Below are 20,329 nucleotides of genomic sequence, written 5' to 3' on the forward strand. Positions count from 1 at the left end.
TCTTCGGCTTCCATGTCAAAATCTTCAATGATCTCGACCATGTTGACATCCAGTGGTTCAACGTAGTTGGCTTCCCCGACCTACAGTGGATCAGAATCTATCTTCATGGGTGCCTTGCCCTTGGGGAACTTCAGTCTTCCATCATTCAAAGCACTCTGCACAAGATCCCTAAAAAGAAAACATTATGAAGTTTTATTCCCTAAAACATTATGGAATTTACAAAACCCTCTTTTCTTTTTTTGTTCTAATGATGGAACTTTCGCGCCCTGAGGTACTAAAATTTGGCCATCTGCTACCAACAAATCAAAGATCTTGTCACATTTGGTCACATCAAAAGTATAGGTTTTCTTGTGGAACTTATCACTCTTTTCAGGTTCAGAAGGGTTCTCCCCATTTGCTGGTGTAAGAAGTTTACACACGTATGGGGGTCTTGGGTTCAATTCGGAAAAATCGACCTCATTTTCTTTGACATGGTTATATTCTACATTTGACGCTAGGTAATTTTCTTCCATGTCGATGTAAGCCACCCGTTGTTTCTTACTTTTGTTCATTCTGGCTTTCTCAGCCTTCAATCATTCGACTTGTCAAACTCTATCCACCAACTGGGCCACATCTCTTAGATACTATGTATCCAACTTCTTCTAATAGAATAATTTAATCCCCTGGCGTCCATTTCGACTAGTTCCTGCTTAGGAACTTGGGTAAAACACATTGTTTTAAACAGCCATAACCTATTAAGGTAGTCTTCTATTGATTCAACGAACTTTCATTTCACAGTCGACAACTCTTTCAAACTGATCTTATACTGTCCCATATAAAATTGTTCATGGAACAACCTTTCTAAACGAGTCCAATCATTAATGGAATGCGTATGGAGGGTTGTAAACCAAGTAAAAGTGTTCTTTGTAAGAGAACTAGCAAAATATCCCATCCTTAAGTTCTCATTATTCACTATGTCCCCCCGCTTCAGTCAAATATTGAGTGATATGTTCGACTGTAGACCCATCAGTATCACCAGCAAATTTGGTGAACTTAGGGACTTTTCATCCCATTGGGAGTTCCATTTGTGGAATATACTCCGACAAATGAGACTTATAATTTGGCCTCTGTAGACCCATGTTCACACTATTCTGCACCATTATTCTTTCGACCATGGATGCAAAATTATTCTCCCATACCAGATTTTCCTGTCAGACTTGATGGACCACTTGGTCAGCGTCCTTATTTCGATTAACCACTAAAACTAGCGGGCGATCGGCTTCTCTAGGACTCTCTTATTCGAATGCGTGGGGCATAAATTGTTATCCCTGTTTTATTTTATTTTCTTCAAGAACCATTCCCTTGTTTCGAATCGGCCTAGCCACTTGAGGTTGTACAATTGGTCGAACTTGTGCCTTAGGGGCACCAAAAGAATCAGCGAATCGATTCATTTGAGTGGCAAATTGTTGGTAACTCTATTTCGAATTCTAAATCAATGGGTAAAATATAGTACCCATCTGTTGAGTAAGCGTATTAATGATATCATGGTTTTTTTCGTCCATCGGTTGTCTTATTGCCATCACAGAATTTATAGTGAATATGGGAATCTCTTGGGAACCAAATCCCATCCCCGGTTGGGGTTGTATCGTCCTACCAAGGTTATTTATACCCGATCCTGATGCCAATAGTGGCAAATATGCATTCATGGTATTGTAGGCAAAAAAAGGTTAGAATGTAAGTTTGTTATCATTGATGTTGGCATACATTAAGGTTGTTCACGCACAAGCACAAACATTATGAAACTTGTGGAAAAAGGCCTAAAGCGAGTTTCCGTAGTTAATCTAGAAGTCATTAGGTGACTTTGTGTTATTAAGGGGGAAGATACCACCCATTCTTGTGTAATTGACGGTATAGTCCCGGTCGACGACGTGATCGTTGTTGACGACATGGTCGTCGTGCTAGCAATGAAGGCGATTGTTTCAGTTGAACTTGCAGTGATTGTGCATGCCCTCATGCTATTGGATGGTTGTTCTCCATTGTTGTTGTTTCTAGGAGTAACCATTCTCCTAACATATCTCCCTGTTTGTTTTCTAACTTCTTTCTTTATTATCTTACCACTCGTTAATCTCATGCACACTCACAAATTTGCAAAGTTTCTTAAATGAATAACTTTTCAAATAAGTTTTCTTAAAAATGAAAAAAGTATAAATTTTCACACAAAAGAGTTTCGTCGAGTGTGCCAATTTGTTTATTGTGAAAATTGATAGGCAAAAACAAGTTTTATTTCACTTAAGGGATTAAACTCGAAAAGGTCCCAAGACATATTGTGTAAAAATCAAAGGTTTGAAACATATTGACATTGAAGTTGAAATATAAAGAAACAAAATATAATTGAAATAAAATTCAATGCAGTAAATAACTGAAAATAACGACTTTGATTTATAAAAAATGGAACACATATACATACATTCTTGATTCTTTTCTCATACACATATTACAGAATTTGTGTACAATTATGGACCTTTAAAACATAAGTGAATGCTTACTTATATACTAGTTCTAAGATAACCGTCTACAATTGTCGACTAAGCAAAATATGCCATGCCTTCGTCTCCATGCAGACTTCAACTTTGATAGCCTTCTACGTGTCTCTAGATAACTGTTTGGTCTTATCAACTTACACCTCATTCAATTGCGTGGAGAAAACAAAAGTTCGGAAAGTTATGAATTTCACTAAGTCTCAAAACCAACCAAACCTTTGGTCTCTGCCTGATTTAGAAATTCGACCAAAGTTGGCATCATCTTTCGACCAGACGAATTTGTCGAAATATCTATGGGATTATCTGACCATTTTGATTTTGGCAATAAACCTATCATCAAACCAAAAAGTTTATCACATCTTTAAAATTAATGCTTGTGCCGAATATCCGAGGTATCAGGGACTAAGGAGTTTTTTCATCTAACACATAGTGTGGGACTTGACTTAAGGAACTTTTTCAAATTCATCTATCTATAATGGAATATTTATATAATGTTTCAACAATCTCCCACTTTAATTTTTTAAAAATGTTTCAGAAGTAATGTCAAACGTTTCTAATACTGTGCATAAACAAAGGTGTCTACGACTTGAACCTTTGTGTAGCAAGTAGGATTCTGATTCAACAAGAGTGACACAATTGTATTGAACTCTATCTCATACATAAAATTAACACACAACCTTTTCTTAAGGTGTATTCTAATATCCCATTCTTTAATGGTCCTGCATGTATATCCCAGTTTAGTGAAGGCTCTAGGAATTCTGCCTCAAAACTCCCTAGAAATTGGCCTAAGTTCCACAAACACATAGGTGAGTCTATGAAGAGTACTTATGTATCATAGATACTCAATCATACAAAGTATAAATCTCATTAAGAGTTTCTATTATCTCATCCTCTTTTTGCTTCAGGATTCCTGCTTATCTTATTTATACTAGCATGATCACCACATATTACTCATAACTTTTTATTACCCATTGAACCTATTTCTTTGGGTCTCCAGTCTATTAGGTCGGGTTACCTTCATGTGAAACTCATTTCTTTACAGGCATTAGTCCAATCTTCTTTGATGTATTCTAGATTTTCTCTCTAGCTAATCCTTTCGTCAAAGGATCTGCCAAACTTTCATCAGTGTGTACATGATCCAGTCCCCAAACTATACTGAATAGCCACTAGTTACTTTGGAACCATCTGATAAGGTATTTCAATCTACACACTACGCCAAAAATGACTTTTAACAGCGCATCTTAGACAACGCTTTTAAAAGAAAGCGCTGTCTAAGGTTAAAATTAAAATAAAACACGGAAAATGTTCCAAAAAAATAATGAAAGCGCTGTCTAAGGGGGGGTCTTAGACAGCGCTTTCTAAAAGCGCTGTCTAAGACCCCCCCTTAGACAGCGCTTTTAGAAAGCGCTTTTAAATATAGACCTTAGTCAGCGCTTTCGATAAAGCGATGTCTAAAGTCTTTAAATTAAATAAAAAAATTAAAACCAAAAGCGCTGTCTAAGGGGGGGTTTAGAAAGCGCTTTTGGAAAGCGCTGTCTAAGGCATACCTTAGAAAGCGCTTTCCACAAAAGCGCTGTCTAAGGTCTAATTAAAATAAAATTTCAGACTCCATTTCAATTTTCGTTCTCTGTTCTTTTGTTTTCCCTCTTCTTCACTCACCTCACAAACTTCCGCCATTTCCTCTTCCCCTCAATCTCCATCAGCCATAACCTTCTTCTCAACTCACACAACATCACGCAGACACTCCAAAACACGACATCCCCATATCACCCACTTCTTCCTCAAAATATCTAAAACAGATCCTTTACTTTCTCTTCCTTCAACTTCCGAAAACCCTATTTTCCGCCTTCGAGGGTCCCTCCGCCGTCACCCAAACAATCGACCGCCGCACTCGCCTCTCACCTCCGAACCTCCACCGTTTCCGCCACCACAACTCGTCCTAGCCGACAAGCTTTTCCTCCTCAAACAACCCGATGTTCAAGACATTGACAAAGTTGGATTCAAGGAGGATGTCTTCACATTCGTCAAGGATCATGGTTTCAATCTTTCCCTCTTCTTTCAACTATTTTCTATTCTATATAAACCCTAATTCCCTTTTGTGTTTTTGTTTTGTACAGATATGGTCCCTTTATACGAAACCCTAGTCGCCGATTCTGTTTTGGATATGGATCGTACCCTTTTGGACTCTATGCGTGCTAAAATTGACGATGAGCTTAAGAAGCTTGACGAAAAGTGAGTCTCTCTTTTGCTTTTTTCATTACCTTGAGATTTTTGGGGTTGGGTGCTGTAAACCCCAATTGAAAATTTCGGATTTTGAATTGCAGAAAATTTTACAATAATAGGGTTACCATCTAAGTATAGCACACTGATGGCTCCTTGATGTTTATTTTTTCAATTAACTATATTATATGAGATTTACTTATCTGAATTGTACTAATGGATTTGGCAAGTGTTTTTCTGTTCATATGTTTTGCTGGTTATTGATCTTAATCATCACCACTGTTATCACTGAGGTTCTGAACTAAGTTGATTCTTTTAGCTAGTGTATGTTTGGTTTTCATCTTGGATGAGTCAAAAGCAATTCTAGAAGTGTAAAATTGATTTTGACATGGTTGTTTTCTTTGGGCTGAGTGCGTACTGAGTTAAGAATGAGATATGATTGATCAAATTATTTTATTTTCACCCTGGGAGAGCAGACACAGTAGAACTGTAATCCATGCCCTCCATATTTTAGGAAAAGATGCAATGGTGCTACCATACTGAAGATGGCGTAAAGTGAACCCCTCTTTGTAGCTTTGCTATTTGGCTGTGACTGTGATATCTGCATGTTGCTAGAGAACCTAGAAATAGAATTATCGATTGATGAATTTGACCTGTTTATGGGAGTACGACATATCTATTGCTAGAACCCGCATACTTTGTAGGACTTACTGCTCTTCATTTTCAACATAGAAAAGATAATTATTTTTTATAGTGAAAATATGGAAATTTCAACTCAGCAAGTACCATTTGAAAACCTAAAATACTGGGAGATGGATAAATACCAAGGCTGGGTCATAGTAATTGTTTTTTTTTTCTTTCTAATTGCAATTCCTCGAGATACAAACTGTTATTTGAAAAGTGACAAATTTAATTATCCTTGCACTTATGATAGTCCATGTGAATGTCTCATTTTAGGATTGCTGATGCCGAGGAAAACTTAGGTGAGAGTGAAGTCCGCGAGGCTCACTTGGCAAAATCCTTGTTTTTCATCCGGATTGGGGACAAGGTATGCATTGCATTTATAATTGATTGCTCATCTCCTTTATGCTGCTGGAATCAAGTCATCACTCTATCCCATGTATTAGGAGAAAGCCCTGGAACATCTCAAGATAACAGAAACCAAGACTGTTGCAGTGGGGCAGAAGATGGACTTGGTGTTTTATACGCTGCAGCTTGGTTTCTTTGACATGGATTTTGATCTAATTTCCAAAAGTATTGACAAAGCTAAAAGGTAATTATTTGAATCTCATATATCTGTAGTTATATCCTCTGCTATGTTTTTGATTTAAGCGATGGCTTTCTAACTGTTTGCAACATTATTACAGCTTGTTTGAAGAAGGTGGTGACTGGGAAAGGAAGAACCGGCTGAAAGTGTATGAAGGCCTCTACTGCATGTCCACTAGAAATTTTGAGAAGGCTGCAACATTGTTTTTGGATTCTATCTCACCGGGTTTGTGGTACTCAATTAGAGAGGAAGGGAGGCAGTTCCCACTAAGGTTGCGTTTTTTCTATTTTTTCGGTTTTCACTTGGGATGTGAATTGGTTATGTTGTCAACATGTTTCTATTATCAAGATATGATTTCTGCAACATTCTGTTTGGATTATATTGGGGATATTTTAAGTGAAACCATTTTTTTTTTGCTTTTGAGTTGTTGGATTATTTTGTGGGCGGATCACTTTGCTGTTATCAAGTGTGCATTTTATACAAAGGATCAAGTGGACGAAATCAAAGAGGAGTGGTGTCAATTCATGATAGAGCTCAATGTTTGTTCATAAATTTGTGTAATTAATGTGTACATTTGTAGTATATGTAATGACTTGTAAATGTGTACATAAATTTGTATATATTTTGATACATTTAAGGCAAAATTGGTTTGAATTGGTATATATATATATATTTGTTAGCCAAAAATTGGTAGAAAAAAGGCCAAAATGGCATATATAAAATGTGATAATTGTCTGTCAAAATCTGGTTGAAAACAGGTAGAAATTCTGGTTTATAAACCTGGAAAAAATGTGGTTTAAAACAAAAGCTTCAAAAAATTTCGTATACCTTAGACAGCGCTTTTGTAAAAAGCGCTGTCTAAGGGGGGGATTAGAAAGCGCTTTAGGCAAAAGCGCTGTCTAAGGGGGGGCTTAGACAGCGCTTTTTGAAAAGCGCTGTCTAAGGTATACCTAAAAAAATTAAAATAGGAGGGTCTTAGAAAGCGCTTTTGGCCAAAGCGCTGTCTAAGGGGTTGGGGCTTAGACAGCGCTTTTCAAAAGCGCTGTCTAAGGTACACCTAAAAAATTTAAAATAAGAGGGTCTTATAAAGCGCTTTTGGCCAAAGCGCTGTCTAAGGGGGGGGGGGGGGCTTAGACAGCGCTTTTAAGATTTAAAAAAGCGTTGTCTAAACCTTTAGCAGCGGAGGTTTAGACAGCGCTTTAAAGCGCTGTCTAAGGCTAAAAAAAGCGCTGTCTAAGGTCTTGTTTGTTGTAGTGACATCACTATATGCTTCAAGTACAACATAAAATCTCTGATAATTCAAACTGAGATTCACGGTCTTTTTAATGTATCCCATGACTCGCTCAATAGCTTGTCAATTCTCATTACTTAGTCTACTAGTAAACCTCCACGACAATCCTACGACATATGCAATTCCGGGTCTAGTACAATTAGTGGCATACCTAATACTGTCAATGATGTTTGCATATTCTATTTGCCTGACACTTTCACGAGTGTTCTTAAATAGTTTCACACTTGGATCATATGGTGTGCTCGTAGGTTTACAGTCAAAGTAATTATATTTCTTTAAGATCTTTTCCTCATAGTGTGATTGATCCAAAGAAATTCCTTGCTTTGATATCATGATCTTGATACAAAGAATCACGCTCTTTTCTCCGAGTTCTTTCATATCAAACTTGTTGCACAACAATGATTTCACATCATTTACGACTTGAATGTTTGATCCAAATATGAGTAGATCGTCTACATAGAGACGTATGATAATGCAAATGCGGTTCTCATATTTATCACTTTCATTCACCTTATACCCATTCAATATAATTAAGTTATCAAACTTTTCAAGCCATTACTTTGGAGCTTATTTTAGACGATATAAAGACTTATCTAACTTACATACCTTATTTTCTTGTCCATGAATCACAAACCCTTCTGGTTGGTCCATATAAATTTCTTCTTCTAAGTAACCACTTAAGAAAGATGTTTTAACATCCATTTGGTGTACCACTAAGTTATAAATAGTGTATATTGAAATTAGTATCCTAATGGATGTAATTCGGGTGACTGGTGAAAAGGTGTTGAAGAAATCTATATTTTCTCTTTACCTAAAACCTTTGGGTACAAGGCAAGCCTTGTACTTATAAACTGTTCGATCATGTTTTATTTTATTTTTCAAAATCTATTTACAACTGATTGGTTTGTAACTAGGAGGCAAGTCTATTAAGTGTCAGGTCCTATTAGATTCTAGAGAATTTATCTCATTATTAATAGCTTCTTGCCATAAATCTACATCCAGAGATGACAAAGCTTCTTGAAGATTTGATGGATCTTCCTCTACTGTATATGCCGCATAATCGGGATCGTAGTCTTTAGAAACTCTTACTCGTTTACTTCGTCGAAGTTTTATTTCTACTTCGTCGTTGCTTTTTGTGTTTTTTATCACAGGAATGTGATTCGATTAAATGCTCCCATTATTTATCAGTTTGAAAGAAAATTTGTCTTCATGGTATTCAATATCATTTGATTTTATGATCAATTTAGCATTTAGTTCATAACACATATTTGCCTTATTGTTTGCTGCATACCCAATGAATACACATTCATAGGCTCTACTAATGAGTTTAACTCACTTCGGATCCGAAATTCCCATATACGCCAGACAACCCCAAGTTCGTAAATAAGATAAAGTTGGTTGTCTTTTCTTTAATATCTCATAAGGAGAGATCTTACTTTTTTACTTGAGAACTCTATTCAGGACATAGCAAACAATCAACAAAATTCTCCCCACCAATGAGAAGCAACACTAGAATTCATCATAACTGCAACAACAAGTTCAATAAGAGTTATATTCTTTCTTTCTGCTTTACCATTCATTTCAGAAGAATATGATGCAGTCATTTCATGTACAATTCAATGTTGTTTATAAAATTTATTAAGTAAACTGAAATAATATACAGGTCCCTTATCACTACAAAGTCTCTTAATCTTGTTACTAAATTGAATTTCAATTTCATTCACAAAAGTATTAAACATAGCAATTTCACAAAAATATCATTTTTAGTGATTGTGTACAAATATACCCCAATAGAATAACTACACCTTGTTTTATTCAGAAGAAAACCAAAAACAATATTCTTTATAATCTAAGGAGTATGCATGACATCTTTCAAGATTAAAGTCTTTTCAGGTGTGTAATTCAACTACACTTCTCCAATATCAACACCATTAGTGGTGTGGGCAACTTCCAACAACGCTTCCTTATTCATGTATGTTTTGATCATTGCACGATCATAACAGACATGACAAGAAGAGGCAATATCTATCCACTAAACATCACATACACCAATCATGTTAGTTTTAGTGATCGAAGCAATAAATTGCTCATCAATCGAGTTAACCTATGCATTAGGGGAAACACAAGGTTTAAACTCGATCTTATATTTCTTAATCATATGACCTGGTTTTTCACAATTGAAGCAAGAGAAAACACCAGTGTCATTTCTTTGTGGTGATGGTGGTGGTTGTTGCTTGTAAATTGGAGTAATTTGGGCCCTGTAAGGATTCTCATTCTTAATTCGGCTCACAACATCGTGGTTCTAATTCTTTAATTATTTGCAAATGACTTCAGAACTATACCAAATTTCTTTATGTTATAGAAACAACCAATTCTTTTTTCTTTTTACGCTTATCTCAAAGATTCTTCTTTAATTCAAAGGCGGATAATCAGACTCCCAATTAAATTTTCTTTTGTTTGTGGCGAATCAGAATTTTAAAAATCTTTTAAACTAGGGGCATATTTACCAATAAAGGAAATTTGAAATGGTTCATCTAAACACATACCTTTTGATATTCTCATAAGCAATCTCTTGAAGTTCGTAATATTAAGTCTCCACACACCTTTCATCTTTACCATTTGATACTTAAGGTGGCGACTAACAACATACTTCTTTGTTATAGCTTATATGTCATACTTGTTTTCCAAAGTCTCTCAATCCTGTTTTGTAGTATCGCATCTACTATAATAATATACATATCATCTGTGAGTCTTGTCAAAATATGATTTTGTATAGATTAGAATTCTCTTTACATATAGGTGATTTCTTTTCTAAGCTGTAAAACATTCGAAGCAGATTCAACAGTTTTAGCATTTTCATATGAATCCACAAAATTCTTACCATTAGTTTGTTCAGATGATCCAGAAGGAGCAACGGGAATGTCCTCAGTCATAACGTTGGCAACTTCATTTAAGATTAGGAAAAAACTCATTTTAGCCTGCTAACGTTTGAAGTGAAGACCCTCAAACTTGAATGGTTTGTCAATTACAGCGGCCGCAGTGTTACCAATAACTTCTTTGGTAGCCATGGTAGTTTTGAAAATGTCTTAACATTGTTGATTTTGGATTTTGAAAATCAATCAGAGAAGAAATTACAAGGTCGGGTTGCGGACCAAGTCGCTCTCTTTAAGAGGTTATGATGCATTGTCCAAAGTTATGCAAAGCAGACGAATTACTACCGTGCCGTCTCCAGGATAAAACAGTTTTGTTCTATATTGTAAGATTACTACTTGCACGGTAGATAATCGGTCTAAAAATACACTCTGCATAATGGTCACTCATAATAATTTCTCAAACTAAGAGAAATTCCAATAATTCTCCAAAGAGAATTCAATAATGACCATTTGATCATTCAAAATGATTTCTCAAACGAAGAGAAATTCAAATAATTCTCTAAAGAGAATTCAAAAGTTATATTTGATAATTTCTCAACTCGAACAAGGAGAAATTAATATAATTCTCTAAAAAGAATTCAAAAATTATACTTAATAATTTCTCAACTCAAACAAGGAGAAATTAAAATAATTCTCTAAGGATAATTCAAAAAAGTACCTGAAAAATTCAATGAGTAGAAAGAAAGGGGGAGAAAGTTGTCGTTTCGACAATTCGAAAAACGCAGAGTTATGAGAATAAGTAAGGGAAAAAAAACTCAATAAAATGAGTTTTTGGTGTGTTTTTGAATGAAAGAATGAATTCTCTTATATAATGAAATGAGCTAGTTTAGATATTTCATATAATCAATGTGAGACTAATGAATTTTTTCATCTAATACACAATGTGAGATTTGACTTAAAGAACTTTTTCAAATTCATCTGTCTATATTTAAATATTGATACTCTCTCTGTTCCAAAATAATTATCGCATCTTATAAAATTATTTGTCCCAAAACAAGTGTCTCATTTTAGTTTTAAATGCAATTTTAATGTTTATCTTTCAATTATACCCTCTAATTAATACCCTCAATTTATTATTCTCACACTCTCCATTTATGATCATTTGATAACACCCTCTAATAAACAAGAATATTTTGATAAAAATATTATTCTCTTTCTTTCATTTATTATAATAAACTATAACAATTATTTAATTATTTACGGACGGAGGGAGTATAATATTCAAGAACTATATACAAACATTTGTGTTTTCAGACTCACAACTATATATAGATGAAGGATATAACACAAATGATATTGCACATTGAGCTTACATATATAAGATATAAAGTTTTATTGATCTCTTAATATTTATAATGGTGGAAACAACATCATTTTTATTGGGAGATCACCAACATAATGATAACTACCCAGCTTCTGATGAAGAAATACCCACAATTGATTACTCTATGTTATTATCTGATGACACTGATCAAAGATCTATTGCTCTTCAACTCCTTGCTCATGCTTGTGAGGAATATGGCTTCTTCTATGTAAGTTAAATTCTTGGTCGAGCTCATCTTTATGATACTATTATATATACTTAAGAAAAAATGTGGTTAAGTACGTAATAAATTTTCTACAACATTTTAGACCTTAATATATATTTATTTCTACTTGATATGCGCAGCTGGTAAATCATACAATGCCAGATGATGTACTCAAAACTGTTTTGAAAAGAATTTCTGATTATTTTGATCCAAAAACTGTCGATGAGAGAAGGATCTCCTATAAAAAGCATCCTTCGGATAAATTTCAATGGCGACAAAATGCTAATGACGGAGAAAATAGAGAATATCTTAAAGTCATTGCACATCCTAAGGATCAAGTTCCTTCAAATCCAATAAGTCTGAGGTATACATAATATTTAATTTAATGACACATTAATAAAAGAAATTTAATGATAAAATTATTATATTTTGTAATTTAAATTCACAATAATTTTGATAATTTTGTTCATCAGCAAAGTTACAGAAGAATATAACAATGAAATGAGAAAGATTGCACTTGGATTAGCAAGGGCGATGTCAAAAAACTTAGGATTTGATGAAAACTACATAGAGAAGGCATTGGACATGAAGTTAGGGTTCGATGTAATAACCATGAATATTTATCCACCTAATTCTGAGGCCAAGAGTGATATTGGTCTCACTGACCACACTGATCCTAGTTTTGTTATCACCCTAATGCAAGATGTAAATGGGGGTCTTCAAATTCTATCACATCAAGGAAACTGGATTAATGTTTATATTCCTCATCATGCCATACTCATACAACTTGGTGATCATCTTGAGGTACTTTATTATAATTAATTTTATTTTTCAATTATTAATATTCAATTAACACACCAGCATTAAAAATTAAAAATTAGAGTTATGAACATTACACTGTTTGACATGAGTTCGAACAATAAATAGTTTAAAATTTTTTTAATAGAAGATATAGAACTATTCATTTGATTTGATTGTAGATCTTAACTAATGGGAAATATAAGAGTCATGTCCATCGAGTTCTTGTTAACAACAACAAAGTGCAAAGGATATCTATTGTTACTCTTCATGGACCTTCGTTAGACAAATTTGTTGTCCCAGATACAAAGTTTGTTGATGATGAAAATCCACAGACTTACATTGGAATGACTTACAGAGAATCCTTGGAAGCAAATGGAGACAACCTGATCGATTTACAATCATCACTTGAGCTCATTAAGCTAGCGTAAATGATGTAATATACTTACTACATTATCTTTTATTTGATTAAAACTCATGTGAATCTCATTGTTTTAAAAGAAACTTATCTGATTCGCATGAATATTAATCTGAGTAAGAGATTGTAGTAAATTGTGAGAGCGTAAAATAATGTGTTGCTATTTTTTTTATATTAATACTATGTGTTTTTCTCCCATCTCTCTCACACATCACATATTAGTGAAAATAAATAAATAAATAAATAATAATAATATTCATTTATACTTCCTTAATTTTTGAAAAAGTTGTTTGATGCCAGCCTGGTCCCAAACAAGGGATGAGTATTGTGGAGACACATAACACATTATACATGTGATGTTTACTGTATTGTCTTAGTTAATGGATCACATATGTTATTTTCTTAATCATTGTTGCTCGAGAGTTTGGCTTTTTCTGTAATAAATCCTATGACGTAGGACATTGTCCCTCCGAGTTAGTTGGAGTTTTTTTAATGCATTTTAATATATGGGAATGTATCGGCTTGGTATGAATAGAATCCAAGCCTTCTCAAATATAAATGCCATTTTTTAAATATAAGAAAGAGAAAATACATTAATGTAAATATAAGAAAGAGAAAATACATTAATATAAATATAAGGGATATTCAACTCTAATACAAAAAGATAGAAGAGAATAATAAAGAATTCAACTAAAACTAGCGAATACAAGTTAAAAGATTTAAAAACCAATCATTCTTGCTTGATTCTATGGGTTTGGACTTAACCCCAAACCAATCCTAAAAGGAGATTTAGAGGATCTCTTATTTTTCTTCACATCTAAATGGCCTCCATTAAAGAGGATATCATTTCTAGCTAACCAAACAACTAAGTCATTGAAAGCGAAAATAGATTTCTAGCTAACCAAACAAACTAAGTCATTGAAAGCCAAAATAGTAGACAGAGATTCTTCTCGGTCCTTCCTTTAAGAGATTTCCAAAATCCTTCTTATTATCTATCATTGAAGCATAAAGAGGCATCCTAAGAAGCATGATCATGTCCAAGATGATTTGCCAAACTCGGGATACCACAGGACAACAATGAAAATGATAAAAGTGACTTTCTTTGGGACCCAAACAGAGGGCATAAAAGATTGTGAAGTCTATTAAGGAACCCTCGCTTAGTAAGCTCATCTCTAGTTGGGAGCCTATTTAGAAGGAGCCTTCAAAAAAATACCTGAATGTTGTTGGGCACGCTTGATTTCCCAAGAACCTTTAGAACACATAACAAGAGAGGATCTTAATGGGAACCTACTATAGAGATAAATCCCAGCCTTGATTAAGTAGACTTAACCAAAAATCCATAAGCATTACGCCGCCAAACATTAGCTAAATCAAGATTAGGAAAAAATTGATAAGGATATTTTGGATTTTCTCCCAATTGGTCTTTGAGACGCCCGAAAGTTGGGAAAAGTTAATCCCCACATTCCAGCGCTAAGAGTCATTTATCTAATGCACGAACCACTAACTTTGGGCCTAAGATCCTGAAGTGAGGGAAATAAACTAGGGGACAACACTCTAGAAATCAATATTTGAATTACTTACTAATTTACAAGAAACACTATTGCCAAACCATTTTACGTCATGTCCGCAGATCACCCTGTGTCATGATTGAAGTAAACACATAGAGAGGAAGTATCATTTTCTAAGGGATCAAGTTAACAAAGGAAAGCTTTAACTTGAGCATTGCAAGATATAATGTCAACTAGCTGACATACTCATCAAACCCCTGAAGAAAGTCAGGTTCGATAAGTTGAAGAGAAGTCTCGAGAACATGAATTAGGATGTGTGTTAGAAGTTATAATTCAATATTATGTCAAAAACTAGCATTCAACTATATTGAAGTAGCTAGTCGATATGTATGGTCATTTGTATTCAACTAAGTCGAATACAACATTTAAGTTGTTGTGTCTAAGCCAAAATATAACTTGTATATTTTGGGTTTGGGTCGATTTGTATAGTTTTGGGTCTAGAGTTTAATTTCCTATATAAAGGTATTGTATGATGTAAATTCTAACAACTTCACTCAATACAAATCCTAATTTCTACTATTAAGTTTCTCTCTCTCTCTCTCTCTCTCTCTCTCTCTCTCTCTCTCTCTCTTATCTCTTCTTCTTCTTCTCTCATCTTTCTTGAAAACCCTTTTTGTTCCAACAAATTGGTATCAAGAAGCCCAGGTTGCAATTCTGAGAGAATCTGTAATGGCAAACGAAAACACAATATGAGTGAATTTTACAGTGAATCTACTGGTTTTCAAAGGGGAGAACTATGAAATATGGGTTGTGCAGATGAAGGTCATCTTCAGATTTCAAGATGTGGTTGAAATCGTGAATGATGGAGTACCTGCAATGGAAGAGAATGCGAACGATGTTCAGCAAGTTGCACACAAGGAACAAAGAAAGAAAGATAGAAATGTTATGTTCTTGATTCATAAGTGTATGGATCCTAATGTGTTCGATAAGATAATTGAAGAAGAATCGGCTAAAAGGGTGTTAGAAAAGTTGAAGAAATTGTACGACGGAGATGAAAACTAAAAAGGGTGAAGTTGTAGTTGTTGAGAAAGCAATTTGAGATGACTTAGATCAAGGAAGATGAATCAGTCTCAAAACACCTTTCATGTGTGGTGTTGCTGGCAAACCAGATGAAGGTATGTGATAAATCAATCAATGATTTGCAGAAGATTGAGAAAGTATTGAGATATTTGACTGTGAATTTTGATTATATTCTGGTGTCAATTGAATAATCTAGTAACCTAGATGAGATGAAGTTAGAAGAACTCCAAACTTAATTAGAGGCTTGTGAGATGAGGTTGAAGCAGAGGAACTCGAAAAGGGAGAAGGTGGATGAACAGGAACTACAAGCAAGATTCATTAAAAAAATCTGGAAAGAGAAGACGAAGCAGGGAAAGAATCTTGCTAATAATTAGAAGTCAAGCAAGAACTCACATAATCATTATGATTCGGTCAAGAAAGGAATGGGTAACAAGTACTCCGGGAAGAAAGTTGACATAAAGGAGGTACAATGTTACAATTGTCAATGATTTGGCCACTATGCTTGAGACTGTCGAAGAAAAAAGAAAGCACGAGAAAAAGATAGCGATGAAGTGCATTGTGCACATGATGAAGATAGTAATTCTGATTATGTGTTACTCATGGTCAACACTCAGTTAAACATTGAGTAAACCAACATGTGGTACATGGATTTAGTATGCAGTAACCATATGACTGGTAATAAAAACTAGTTCACCAAGCTATATGAATCAATTGAGAAAGTGATAAATTTTTAGATATAAAACACATCACATCAGGTGGAAAAGGAGATATCTTTGTTGTCAAAAAGGGTGACCGAAAATCCAGCAGCGCTGATGTGTTGCATGTACCTTCGATGAAAAGTAACTTGATAAGTGTAGGTCAGTCACTCTCAAAAGGGTACAACATGAAGTTAGAAAAGAATCAGATAAAGGTATCTCATGGTGATTGAAGGTTGATTCTAAAAGCACCATTAGAAGACAACATGACCTTCAAAGTAGATATTAACACGGTTTATCACAAGTGTCTTGCTTCGACTGCAGAAGAAGACAAGAACTGGCTATGGCATCACAGGTGTGAACATTTAAACTTCAGAAGCTTAGGTATGGTCAACCAGAAGAAGATGGTGCATGACTTACCTCAGGTGAAAGAACCAAGTTAAATATGTAAGGAATGTTGCAAAGCAAAGCATGCTAGGAAAGCGTTCAAGCATTACTTGCCCATGAGTTCAAAGGAAAATTTGGAGCTAGTTCACTCAGATATGTGTGGACCATTTGAAGTAAGTTTGAATGGAGGTAACTACTATTTCCTAACCTTCATAGATGAATTCACTATATATGTGTGGATTTACCTTATTGAAAGGAAGAGTGAGTTACTCACAAAGTTCAAGAAGTTCAAATTGCATGTCGAGAAACAAAGTGGATGCAAGTTGAAGAAATTGAGAGCTGATGGTGGTGGTGAATACACTTCTCGAGATTTTACAATGAGGAAGTATAGAGAATGAGGTCATTGCACCTTATACATATCATCATAATGGCATAGATGAGAGGAAGAATTGAATTATACTGAATATGACTAGGATCATGTTGAAAGCTAAAGATATTCCAAAGAGATTTTGGGGTGAAGCAACTTCGATAATAATATACATTCTAAATAGATGTTCAACAAAGAAGTTGGCCGAGAAGACTCCTTATGAGGCTTGTACATGCGTGAAGCTAAATTTTAATCGTCTTAGAGTGTGTGGATCAATGTGTTTCAGGAATATACCTGAAGAATTGAGGAAGAAGCTAGATGGTCGAAGTCAGGTTATGGTGCTCATAGGTTATTATTTGATTGGTGCATACAAGTTGTATTCACCAAATGATGATAAACATGTGATTTTCCTCAAGCTTCATACAAGCTATAAGTTCTAGTGGATGAAAGAAAAGTGTGGATTAGAGTCATGGGTCAGTTCGACAAGAAATGGATACAGTTACAACTATGTGTGAAGAAGACCAACAAACTGAAGTCCCAACCAATCAAAATGAAGAACCACATGAGCAAAATTTTAGGAGATTGACTCAAGAAAGAAGTGAGTTGAGAATGATAGCTAGATATGAGAGATTTCCATATCAAGTAGTCGATGTAGATGGTGACTTAATATAAGAAGAAATGATGGTGGCCGAAGCAGAACCGATCAATTTGAATCAAGCCATGAATGATTTAAATTGGTTGGCAGCCATGAAAAAAAGAACTCACGGAAGTTGAGAAGAACAAGACATGGGAACTTGTAGAAGAGTCAATCAAGAAGCCAATTAATGTGTTGTAGGTTTGCAAGCTGAGACGAAGGACAAACGGTGAAATTGCCAAGCATAAGGCAAGACTAGTGGCGAGAGATTTTCTGCAAGAACCTGGTATTGATTTTAACAAAATCTACACACTTGCTAATTGTTGTGTCAATAGCAACCTACAGGGGGTGGAAGATACACCAGTTGGATGTAAAATCAGCATATCTGAATGGACGTTTTAAAGAAGTATATGTTAGTCAACCACCAGGATTCAAAATCAAAGGGCATGAGTCAAAGGTGTACCTATTGAGGAAATCTCTATATGGTTTGAAGCAAGTCCCAAGACCTTGGAATAAGAGAATATACAACTTCCTGATCAAAGCAGACTTTACAAAGTGTATCTCTGAACATGGAGTGTATGTTAATGATACAGACAGGGTCAGTCGAATAATCTTATGCTTGGATGTAGATGACTTATTGATTACAGAGGCAGATGAAGCATAGATAAGAAAAGTCAAGTTGAAGCTAATGCATGAGTTTGAAATGTCCGACCTAGGGAAATTGTCATATTTATTGGGGATGGAGTTCAAAGACACGGGTGAAGGAGTGTTCCTACACTAGAAAAAGTATGCCCAAGATATCTTGAAGAGGTTCAAGATGAACAATTGTAATGTACCTATCACGCCATTAGAAACTAGAGCAAAGTTGGGGAAGTAGACAAATGATGAGTTTATAAGTGCAACATTGTACAAAAAAACATTAGATCCTTGAGGTATCTTTGTAACACCAGGCCAAACATCTGTCAAAGTGTCAAACTTTTGAGCAAATTCATGGAGAAACCCCAATATATCATATCACTGGAGTTAAAGGGGTGTTGAGATACATAAAGGGTATGATTGATCATGGTGTATTGGTATCAAGGCAGAAGAAGACCAACATAGATGGATAAGCATATCGCCACAGTTATTCAAATTCCAATGGAGATTAAGACGAGGAGAGGAGTATTGCGGGATACTTATTCATTATTGAAGGCACTCCAATATCGTGGAGCTAAAGGAAGCAAAGCATTGTGACTTTGTCATCTTGTGAAGCTGAGTACGTGGCTACACCATATACATCATGTCAAGTAGAATGGATAGAGATGTTGCTCGAAGAGCTTAAGTTGATGGAACCTAGGCTAATGAAGATGTTTGTCAACAACAAGTCAGCTATCGACCTAGCGAATCACCCAGTGTGTCATGGTTGAAGTAAACACATAGGTAGGGGGTATAATTTTCTAAGGGATCAAGTTAACAAAGGAAATATTGAACTTGAGCATTGCAATACAGAACACCAACTAGCCTACATACTCACCAAACCCCTGAAGAAAGTCAGGTTTGACAAGTTGAAGAGAAGCACCAAGGTGAGAAGTCTCGAGAACATGAATTATGGTGTGTGTTAAAAGTTGTGATTCGATGTTTTGTCAAAAGATAGCAATGGACTGTGTCGAAGTAGCTAGTCGAGGTGTAGGAGTCAGTTTTTGGCTTGGGTTGATTTGTATAGTTTTGGGCTTGGGTTGATTTCCCATATAAAGGCATTATATGACGTAAATCCTAACAACTTCACTCAATCTAAATTATAATTTCTACTATTCAATTTCTCTTTCTTTTCTCTCTTCTTCTTCTTCTTCTCTCATCTTTCTTAAAAACCCTTGTCGAGGTGAAAATATAACTTGTATATTTTGGGCTTGGGTCGATTTGTATAGTTTGGAGCTTAGAGTTTAATTGTCTATATAAAGGAATTGTATGATGTAAATCCTAAAAGCTTCACTCAATATAAATTATATTTTCTACTATTCAGTTTCTCTTTCTTTTCTCTCTCTTCTTCTTCTTCTCTCATCTTTCTTAAAAACCCTTTTTATTCCGATGGACAGGAAGTCAGAAGATACCTCCAAAAAAAAACCAAAGTCCATATTGAAGCCCATAATTTTTCTTTTATGGAAATTAACACATAAAGCGGAAGCCAAATCGGAACCATGTAAAAAATATTTTATTGACCACATATTTTCCCACCTAGCCTTTCCCATGATGACTGTATCATTCGCGAATTGAAGGAGATCAAGCTGGATTTTTTCTAAAAGTTTGAAAGGGTGGAAACTCCTTTGTGAAATAGCATTTTTTATTAGCCCAACAAGAACTTCAGGCACAATAATGAAAGGACTAATTGATCTCTTGGAAAAACTAATGTTTTTTTTTCAATTGATGGGATTATTTGAAGGGTAATAATGTCTTCAAGAAAATTCATCTTCTTGCCGGAATAATTCATATAACGCGTAAGGACACTTATAGTGAATCGACCGAGTGCATAGACCATATAAAAATGGTGATCCTCACTTCAAGCAAACCCACCATTTGAGGTTAAGTGTCATAAGATTTTAAGAAATGTATTTTTGGAATTATTTGTCCATCAATTTTCCGTGCTTCTAACCTATATTTTTTTATTTCTTTATATAAGGTAAGAAACTCGTCGGGGTTTGTTTTAGAG

The 20,329-nt window shown here is 35.0% G+C and overlaps 2 protein-coding genes across 2 annotated transcripts; both read left to right on the top strand.

Moving 5' to 3' along the window:
• Positions 1-1,925: 1,925 nt before the first annotated feature.
• LOC127093661 (26S proteasome non-ATPase regulatory subunit 6 homolog) lies at positions 1,926-6,406 on the top strand. Its single transcript, XM_051032595.1, has 7 exons — positions 1,926-2,004; positions 4,319-4,555; positions 4,637-4,751; positions 5,697-5,787; positions 5,867-6,012; positions 6,107-6,277; positions 6,355-6,406. Exons 1-7 carry the CDS (start codon positions 1,926-1,928, stop codon positions 6,404-6,406), a joined length of 891 nt encoding a protein of 296 aa, XP_050888552.1.
• Positions 6,407-11,585: 5,179 nt separating this feature from the next.
• LOC127093663 (2-oxoglutarate-dependent dioxygenase 19) lies at positions 11,586-12,988 on the top strand. Its single transcript, XM_051032596.1, has 4 exons — positions 11,586-11,762; positions 11,900-12,123; positions 12,233-12,563; positions 12,740-12,988. Exons 1-4 carry the CDS (start codon positions 11,586-11,588, stop codon positions 12,986-12,988), a joined length of 981 nt encoding a protein of 326 aa, XP_050888553.1.
• The last annotated feature ends 7,341 nt before the right edge of the window (positions 12,989-20,329 follow it).

Source organism: Lathyrus oleraceus, chromosome 6 (assembly GCF_024323335.1).
Source record: "Lathyrus oleraceus cultivar Zhongwan6 chromosome 6, CAAS_Psat_ZW6_1.0, whole genome shotgun sequence".
Classification (NCBI taxonomy): domain Eukaryota; kingdom Viridiplantae; phylum Streptophyta; class Magnoliopsida; order Fabales; family Fabaceae; genus Lathyrus; species Lathyrus oleraceus.

Coding starts and splice junctions, on each gene's coding strand:
- LOC127093661 (XM_051032595.1), top strand. CDS start 1,926: ATGGTCGTCGTGCTAGCAATGAAGGCGATTGTTTCAGTTGAACTTGCA. Junction 5,788..5,866: donor TCATCCGGATTGGGGACAAG/GTATGCATTGCA, acceptor CCCATGTATTAG/GAGAAAGCCCTGGAACATCT. Junction 6,013..6,106: donor AGTATTGACAAAGCTAAAAG/GTAATTATTTGA, acceptor ACATTATTACAG/CTTGTTTGAAGAAGGTGGTG.
- LOC127093663 (XM_051032596.1), top strand. CDS start 11,586: ATGGTGGAAACAACATCATTTTTATTGGGAGATCACCAACATAATGAT. Junction 11,763..11,899: donor AGGAATATGGCTTCTTCTAT/GTAAGTTAAATT, acceptor TGATATGCGCAG/CTGGTAAATCATACAATGCC. Junction 12,124..12,232: donor TCAAATCCAATAAGTCTGAG/GTATACATAATA, acceptor TTTGTTCATCAG/CAAAGTTACAGAAGAATATA.